Source organism: Gekko japonicus, unplaced genomic scaffold, assembly GCF_001447785.1.
Source record: "Gekko japonicus isolate JY-2015 unplaced genomic scaffold, Gekko_japonicus_V1.1 scaffold823, whole genome shotgun sequence".
In the NCBI taxonomy this organism is placed as follows: Eukaryota; Metazoa; Chordata; class Lepidosauria; order Squamata; family Gekkonidae; genus Gekko; species Gekko japonicus.
Window position 1 is genome coordinate 658,704 of NW_015170915.1, and position 9,827 is coordinate 668,530.

The following is a 9,827-nucleotide window of genomic DNA, read 5'->3' on the forward strand; positions in this document are numbered from 1 at the left end:
TCTTGCTGACAATTGAATTCTAAAAGCATTATATATAAATATCTGCTTATATTGTATATTCATACACGGTGATTTATTGTTTTTCTGGTAGAAAAATATGGAGCAAAAGTAAAACACACACAAAATAAAACCATGATGAACAACTGTATGATTGAACAACACTCTGAAAAGCCCTAGTGCTCGATTGCTAATGAAAAGGGGGATGCTCCGATCTTCATGTGTCTTTTAAGTGGTGCATTTCCTTAGCACGCTAAGGGAGAGGAATAATCCCATCATTTAATTAAGTTAATAGTTTAAACCAAGATTTGCATAGATGTCCTAATCAGTTGCCATGAATTAACAGAGGTGCAGTTTCGCCTGCAAGAGGTAGTAGTGGGGGGAGAGAATTTCATCTCCTTCACGTAATTAATTGTCCTCATTAGCTTTATCATTTGTTCTGATTTTATTTTTCCCTTTCTTCGGGAAAGAACTTCTCTCTTTCTCTCCCCTCCCCTCTTACAGAATGTCTTGCGTTACAGAGAGACAACCCACACTTCAGTTATTGGGTCACTGGTGGTGGTGGTGGGGGGAGACGTTTGCAAAAGGGTAGTAAGGCAGGGAAGGTTGTGGGCTGGACACGCACAGGGTGGTCGGTGGAAGGGAAAGGGGGTTGGTGACGTTTCTGCAACTGCAAATTGCACATGTGCACGGGGTTTCTGGTATTGACTGTGCTAGAGTTTGCAGAGGGTTAGCAATTCTCGTTGCCAAAGTGCAGGCAGAAGATAATTAAAGCCCAGCTCCCAGTTCATCAAATTCCTCTTCTGCCTTTGGATCTCTTCCTTTTCTTCTCCATGTCCCCCCACCACAGGGGTTGGGGGGGGGTCTAGGGCTCTAGGATATTTTCAGTCTCAGCACGAGGCTGGTGTCACGGCAGGACCAGGGGGTGTGACGCAAGCAAGCAAAAGTCCAGGAACAGTCCGAGGTCAAGCCGGGCAAATCAGGTAGCAAGGTTCAAGCAGGTTAAAATCACAGTCCAAAAGCAGGGTCAGACATACCAAAGTTTCAAGTCCATAAATCACAACAATACCAGAGGAGTCAGAGATGAACGCAGGGTCAACAAAGCCGAAGGTCAAAAGCCAAGGATCAAGCCGAGAAGAATTCCACAAGGTCTGGAACAGAGAGGCAAGGATTCAGGTCCTGAACAAACGACGTTGCCAGCACAAATGACTGCTGGCAACAGACTTGCATATATACAGTGCTAGCTAATCAACTCATTAGCTAGCCAGGAGTGAGGACAGGATCCTGTCAGTAATCAGGGCTAAGAGATCTTCTGGCACGCATGCGTGCATTCTGCCTTCGCTCTCTCAGCTGTTGTCTTCTTACATTCCTGAGCCTGGTTACAGGTGGAGGCAAGTCTGATGATGAATTACTGGGCTGCAGCAGAGACTGATCCCTTGCAGGTGTTCCCTGGGAGGCTCTATCCTCCTCACCACTTAGATAGCTTTCAGCTACAGGATCCAGTCTTTGCCTTTCTGCTGCAGTACTGTCCTCAGGAGCCTGTTCAGGGTCCTCAGGAGCCTGTTCAGGGGCATCAGCAAAGGCAGGCATGACATCAGCAGGGGCAGGCATGACAGCTGGTGTCCACATCTGAACAAAGTGCTGTGGGGAAGTGGCATCCTATCGCTAAATATTCACTGGGGAAAAATATGTACTGGAGATTTAAACTCTTTATTAGCATTTTATCATTAGTCTCATTTCGCTATAGAGAAATTAAAAACAGTGACTGCGCAGCAATGAAAGAGGGGGCAGCAGAAGGTGGCTGAATATGGGCAGAAGGACTTTGATGTGGGGTGGGGGGAGTGGGCATCAAGAAGTGGCAATGGGTTGGGGGGGGATCCTATTAAATTATTATGCTCTTGGATTCACTTCAACTTGGAAGCAAACAAAAAAAATCACTACAAAAGTGCTCTCAGAAAATGTGGGGAGAAAGCGAACAGAAAGCAAACCAAGAACTAAAGGGAGGAAAATGTATGCAGAAAGGAACATGTATGCAGAAACCCTGCCGGAAATGTACACTGAAAGCAATGGAAAACACACGTGCGTTATAGACCATTGTGAATTAGAATAGTCAACAAAATGGGACATTCAATAACCAACGCATTAGGATTTTAGAATTCTGTATGCATCAGAAAGAACTAAAGCATACAATAAGCATTATCACATGACACGTTAAGTGGTAAAAAAAATAGATAAAAGGATCCTACTTTCAATAAGCTACAACAGTATAGACCACAGTCCCTAATCATTCATTCCAGTAAGTTGTGAACCATTTTGTACAGTGCAACCCTATTAAAGGTAAAGGTTCCCTTGCTCGAAAGCCAGTCGAATCCGACTCTAGGGTTGTGGTGCTCATCTCCGTTTCATAGCCGAAGAGCCAGCGCTGTCCGAAGACGTTTTTGTGGTCATGTGGCTGGCATGACTAAACACCAAGGCGCACGGAACGCTGTTACCTTCCCACCGAAATGGTACCTATTTATCTACTTGCGATTTCTTGCTTTCGAACTGCTAGGTTGGCAGGAGCTGGAACTAGAGACGGGAGCTCACTCCGTCATGTGGCAACTCGGGTCTCGAACTGCTGAACTACTGACCTTCCACAGCCTGCAGTTCAGCGTCTTAACCACTTGAGCCACTGCAGCTCCCGCAACCCTATTACCTGCACAGAAAAACCCTCTTGAATAGTTCAGTTTTGCACAGTTTGCAGACAGCCAGGAGACTACAGGCAGGCCATTCTATAAGGCCATGGATCTGAAGTTGTGACTCCTCAGCAAAAAAAATTATGTTTATGCCTACTGGACACCACAGCGGATCTTTAGCAAAGGATAAGTGTCTAATTGTTGGCATTGTAACTCATAGGATGTGTTCCTTAAACATAAGCTTCGGATGTGTCCAGTCACTCAGTTTTTCTGGGAAAATTCAGATCAGTTTTGTAATAAAATGTCCATTGACTTCTGAGGCTGTTTATGTACTTATAAACTATCTGCCCACCTCATGGAGGCTAACCAATGGTCACGGAAAATGGATCTTCCATGCCTTTATAACAGCTAAAAGTTTTGTATTACAACACTGGAAGTGGATTGAGGACCTTAGAAAAATCAATATTTGAATGCAGTTAGAGGAACGTTAAGAATTTGGTGGTGGTTTCACAGACTAGCAAATCCATACTGCTGATATGCTTTTCAGTATAGCAGATCACAGAGTTGGAGGTGGCCACTGCAAGGCATGCATTCTATCCACTGGTCTGTTCTCTCTTTGAATCCTCCCTTAACATGGTTAAATCACAGTGTGCAGCAACAGAACAGGAGCAGTGCCTCAGAGCCAACTCAAGAGGAAAGGCCAAACCAGAAAAACAGAGGACAGCAGCAGAAAATTACCATATTCAAACACACTCTATGGACAGAATATTGCATTTCAGCCTGGGGCTGGGACCAATTGGACTCACAAGATTAAAAAATACATATATGTAAAAGATTGGCAAATGTTAATGTCTCTATCAGAGGAGAAGGCTGGCTCTGAAACCTCCTGAACTGGAACAGAAATGAAAAAAAAAATCCATTTTCCAAACCCCACCTCCTCTTGAAAATGCCTGGCTGTTCTGCAAGCATATATACACTAGTAGAGATTGTCCTCCGGCATCCTTCCAGGATAAGGCACCAATTACCAGGCCGAAGCTACTGATTTTGGCTCTTCTCTCCGATTCTTTGGTCATCCATGATGTGGGAACTCCGCTCCGTGGCCTTCACCCGAGCTGTCTTTGCAGAATTCCTTGCCACGCTGATCTTCATCTTCTTTGGCTTGGGCTCCGCTCTCAACTGGCCTGTTGCCCCACCAAATGTCCTCCAGATTTCACTGGCCTTTGGTCTGGTCATAGCCACTATGGTTCAAGCGGTGGGGCATGTCAGTGGGGCCCACATCAACCCCGCAGTGACTGTGGCCTGTCTGGTGGGCTCTCATGTCTCCTTCCTGAGGGCCATCTTTTACGTGGTGGCTCAGATCCTGGGAGCCGTGACGGGGGCTGCCCTTCTGCACCAGCTCACACCACCTCACATCCGAGGCAACCTGGCTATAAACAGGGTAAGGATTCTACCACCATTAGAGATGGAGGAGGGCAAAGGACAACTGCCGCATGTGTCTGTATACCACGGTCTTCAAGAAATCTAGATTAGTAGAAGGAGATATTTCTTTCTCACACAGTTGTATTATGCTAGAAATCTTGGCTCTCACTTAATTCTACCCTCCACTGTAATAGAAGAAATACAATCTAGTTGTGTTGTACTGGCCCTGACTTGGATAGCCCAGGCTTGCTCGATCACCTCAGACCCTGGCTAGTATTTGGAAGGGAGACCTCCATGGAATACCAGGGTCTTGACGGGGAAGAAGGCAATGGCAAGGCACCTCTTAACATCTCTTGCCTTAAAAACCGTACAGGGTTGCCATAAGTCAGCTGTGACTTGACAGCAAAAACAGCCCGTGAATTACAGGAAATTGTTTATGTGTTGGGCAACATTTAGGAATCTGTGACTTGGACTTTGGGACATGTATCTATGGCAAGGAAAAGAGGTAAAGCCAAGCAACCGTAGCCCAGAATCTTTTGTGACACTGCAAGGTTAAAATTCTCAGAATGTGATAGATCAGGGTCTTGCAAGATAGATCTGTGTCATTTAGGGGCATGTATTATGGGTTATTTTCACACGGATCAGAATGGCTACTGATCTGGAAAAGGGAAGGGTTATGATTTTCCCTGTGACATGTGGGCTCAGCTTGTTTGATAAGTCGATATCGGCTGCTCTGAAGGCATCATGTTTACTTCCTTTTTATGGTTTAACTGGAGCTGGGAGCTACTGGTTTACAGAGGGGGCTTTGGAGTAGGAGGCTGGTCTTGATGCTCCAGTTCCGTTCAGAAGTCTTAGCACTCCGATTCCCTATTCTGAAAGCAATAATTAATTGAATGGTGAATTCTCATGGGAAACTGCTTAGCTAAGGTCACTGTAATTCCATTTTATCTAACTGACCTGAGGTTTGATTCCAGGTTTTCTAGATTAAACTCCAGCATTCCACAGAAGCATGCCTTCCACTGAACCAGGCAATCCATTCATCTAAGGGCTTCATTTATTCATTATGCTGTTTACAGGTCCATACGGTTCCATTCTGGGCCCTGTTGAAAAGACATGCTCTGGGAGTTGCATGCTGAAACTAAACTCCCAGGTGAATCAGGGGCCTGATTCAGATTGTGGTATGTGTTTAAATGGGGCTTCCAAACATATACCATTCACCTGAACTGAAATGGCCCCAGGGAATTTATATTTGCCCATTGGGGCAACTGCTATATGTAAGTTTTCCAAGTACAGGCAATAGCAGCTCCCTTGGATCAGGAAAACTGCTTAAGCCCCCTCTCCTCATGCAACATGGTCCTGAGAGCCAGTTTGGTGTAGTGGTTAGGAGTGTGGACTCTAATCTGGGAGAACCAGGTTTGATTCCCTACTCTTCCACATACAGTTGCTGGGTGACCTTGGGCAAGCCATACTTACCTCAGAGCTGTTCTCTCAGAGCTCTCTCAGCCCCACCTACCTCATTGAGTGTCTGTTGTGGGAGAGGAACTGAAGGAGATTGTAAGCCACTCTCAGACTCTGAGTGAAAGGTGGGGTATGAATCCAATCTCTCTTCTTCTCTTCTGAACCAAATGTATGCCAAAGGAGTGTAGAATGAAATAGGCCACCATGAACTCCTTAGAGGAAGGGCAAGATAAAAGATGTACTGAATTTGGCTCCTGCATACCTAGAGATTCAGTTGCAACACCAAACTCCCAGATCGTATCTGTTCAACAGGACCCACAGAAGGAAAAGGGGCAGACCCGTAAACAGTGTAACGTATAGGTAAGGCTGGTACTGCTTACTGATGGACAGAAGCTATTTGAGGTCTATTCTTGTTACTTGAGATAGTCTTAACTGGAGATGCCAGGCAGGGACTGAACCTGGTACTTCCAAGTATGTAAATCTAGTGTTCTGTTACTGAGCAATGTGCCTCTCTGGGAGGTTATAAAGAACTTTAATCATGTGTCTCATTCCTTAAGTTAAATCTGTATTTCGTTGAAAGTTATCTGAAGAAGTGAGCAGTGACTCACGAAAGCTCCTACCCTGCCACAAATTTTGTTAGTCTTTAAGGCGCTACTGGACTCTTGCTCTTGTCTACTGCTATGCTACAGACAGACTAACAGGGCTACCCATTTTGAATTGGTATTTGTTTCCTCTGACAAAATCAAATTACTCAAATTCTGTTACTTTCAAAGCAACAGGCACTAGACTTAGTAGTCCATTTCATTCTGTCTACATCTATGGTTTCCACTGCATAAGAGAAGAGGGACAGAAATTCAACATGTGCAGATGTCTTAGGGTTGCCAGCCTCCAGGTGGTTATATAAATATAAAGACACTCCGTGAATGAATTATGAACATAAGCAGAAAAATTATATTGTATGAAACAATTCAAACATTTTGAAATCTTTGTTAAAGAACCCATTACGAACATAAGCAGAAAAAAAATTATATTGTATGAAACAATTCAAACATTTTGAAATCTTTGTTAAAGAACCCATATATATAATAAGCAGAAAAAAAATTATATTGTATGAAACAATTCAAACATTTTGAAATCTTTGTTAAAGAACCCATTACGAACATAAGCAGAAAAAAAATTATATTGTATGAAACAATTCAAACATTTTGAAATCTTTGTTAAAGAACCCATATATATATATATATATGGGTGCCGCATGATGGGGTGAGCTCCCATCTCTAGTTCCAGCTCCTGCCAACCTAGCAGTTCGAAAGAAAGAAATTGCAAGTAGATAAATAGGGACCACTTCAGTGGGAAGGTAACAGCGTTCCGTGCGCCTCGGTGTTTAGTCAAGGAACCTTTACCTTTACACACACACACACACACACACACACACACATATATATATATATTACAGAGCTAGGAACAAAAAGTACTTGATACAAAGGGAGAATAAAATTAGAGTCCACAATTCCTTTGTATAAAAAACTTCAGGAGTGCAATAGTTCCACTTCATATGTGAGTACAGCTATACACAGCTGGGTTCACTGCCGCGTTCACGTTACGCTACTTCAGATAGCTGGTACTCTTTAGCTGTGAACTGAAAATTATATTTCCATGTCATATTAACTATATTACAACATATTAACTATATCCCCAGTTGTCAGTACATACATACTCACTGAAATAGAGTTTCAACAATTCTCCTTCACTAGTTTTCCATTCGCTCCACTGATAGGTTCTCTTTCTGCCGATTAGGCTTCTGCAATAGTGGTGGTTATTAACACACAACATATGCCATTAAGTATGTACTGACAATCTGGAGTCACAATATTCTGACACAACTTGCATCAGTACATAATATCCTATTTTATATTTTTATTTCTAAGAATGAAGTTTCTAATAAACTGGTGGATAAACCAAAGGAAGGAAAACTGACCTGAAATAACCTACTTGTTTACAGAATAGTATAAGAAACCTCTTCTTTATTTTTGGCCACTAGGACTTTTAAAAAATCAACGGATAGAAATACATTACTCAGCTTCAGTTCTTTCCACCCAGCACATTTGAGACACAATATTCCCTTTTCACAATTGTTAAGAATAAAGGAGCCACCACCGCTACTGTACCACCAACCGAGTTGCCACCTTTGATGGTGGATTCTACCAGGATATGAGCTGGCCTTGGCAAGATGACCAGACAAACTGAAGAACTAGTTATGAAAGGACGACAGTACTATCCGGAACTTATGCTGATGGGTTATGCTAGTTAATGGAACCCCATCTTGGACTGATAAGAGCTTATTCTCTAGAGCACCGGCACTTTGTTTGTGATGGATTGTTTTATTCTGTTTTTAGTTGTTGAGTTATGGCATATGCCTCTTTTGTTAGCCGCCCTGAGCCCAATTGGGGAGGGCAGGATGTACATTTAATAAATAAATAAATATCTATTAAAGATTCAGAAATCTGACCAGAATAAAAGGTTAGACTCCTAACCACTGGTTTCCTCAATCCCATTCAGACTTAAACTAGGTCCAGGTAGGTAGCCGTGTTGGTCTGCAGCAGAAAAAAGTTTGAGTCCAGTGGCACCTTTAGGACCAACATCGGACTCAAACTTTGTTGATCTTAAAGGTGCCACTGGACTCAAACTTAAACTAGTTAACAGTAAGGACAAAATTGACCATGTTGACATCAGAACTGCAGGATTAACCCTCCATTGGAATTATTTTTATTTTTGTGCATCCCATAAATACAGCAGCCTGTTTCCAAGAAGCCATTTATATGGGATTTAGTAACGTGTCTCTGTGCTATATTCTAGCTCTGCTGACAGTTGTGTCAGATAGTGCCAATTCCAGCACTGCTAAACAGCAGGGCTGGAATTGTCAGCCCTTCCCTTTTCAGCTGTGTAAAAATGACCATCTTATTGGTCCTAGACTGGCAAGCAGGTTATTTCAACTCCTTCTCTTGGCATTTGTAAATGCCCATTATCCTGTTTCAGCAGTCCCTACTACCCAGATCTGGGAAAGTGACAAACATAAATGTGGGTTGTGCAACAAGAAACTGCAGAGCTTAATTTTGATTTACAAGCATGAAAACAATCAACTTATGAAGAGCCCCAGTCTCTGTCATCTCACACACAAAGTCCAATTCATTCAATTGGACCCTTGGCCTTTTCAATGAGCTTAAACAGTGTGGAAAGCACTTGACGAATGGCTCCGTCCCAGAGCACTTGATAATATCAAAGTCTGAGGTCACATAGGAGGAGTCCATGTTGTTACCACTCTTCTGAGAGTCTGGAACAATGTTAATGTGAGAAGGAACCATGCAGACTTCTAATGAGACCCATCAAGAACCAGCGTGGTGTAGTGGTTAGTGTGTTGGGCTAGAATTTTGGAGATTCAAGTTGAAATCCCTGCTCTGCCATGAAGCTTACTGGGTAACATTGGACAGTCACACTCTCTCAGCCTAACCTACCTCATAGGATTGTTGTGAGGACAGAGTGATGAATGAAGTATGCCACCATGAGCTCCTTAGAGAAAGGGTGGGATTAAAAATACACAACATAAACAAGAAGTCATGGTCCTGACTTGGACAGCCTAGGCAAGCCTGATCTTGTCAGATCTCAGAAGCTAAACAGGGCTGACTCTGGCAAGTACTTGGATGGGAGATATCCAAGGAATACCAGGGCTGGGATGTAGAGGCAAGCAGTAGTAAGCCACCTCTCTGAAATGTCTAAACCCCACTAGTGGACACCAGAAGCCAACCATGATTTCCAGGCACACACACATACACACACACATACAAAGAAACCCCTCACCAAACACACACACATGCGCACGCACACACACGAAGTCACAGTGCAGCAACTCCCACACTATTAAAAATAATATGAAAAGAGAATCTTTCTCACAGTTGTGAGATCCTACTCCCAACTACATCTATATATCTAATTCCCAAGTTGCCCCCTGCATGCGGATATCTAAATCTGCACATCAGGGGCACTTGGGGGGCAGGGAGATTTTCCTGCGCACTTTGGGCAATTCCCAAGAGTGCAGAAATATATGAAAAGTTGGAAAAAATATTTAAATTGCCTAAAAAGTAAAAAGTAAAAGAGCATTCCCTGCACATGTGCACAGAGAATGCTCTGGGAACTCTGGTGGGCTGGCGGCTGGAAGGTGCTCAGGCCTCGCCGCCGGAGCCGGGGGGGGGAAGGAGATCAGTGGGGCTGAAGCCAGGGGGG

The 9,827-nt window shown here is 43.5% G+C and overlaps 1 protein-coding gene across 1 annotated transcript in view; it reads left to right on the top strand.

Annotated features, from left to right (window-relative positions):
• The first annotated feature begins 3,747 nt into the window (after positions 1 to 3,747).
• Positions 3,748 to 9,827, top strand: part of LOC107116745 (aquaporin-2-like) — a 21,129-nt gene continuing 15,049 nt past the window's right edge. The window contains exon 1 of the mRNA XM_015418735.1: positions 3,748 to 4,110. Coding sequence (XP_015274221.1) covers positions 3,748 to 4,110 — 363 coding nt within the window. The remainder of the gene's footprint in view (positions 4,111 to 9,827) is intronic.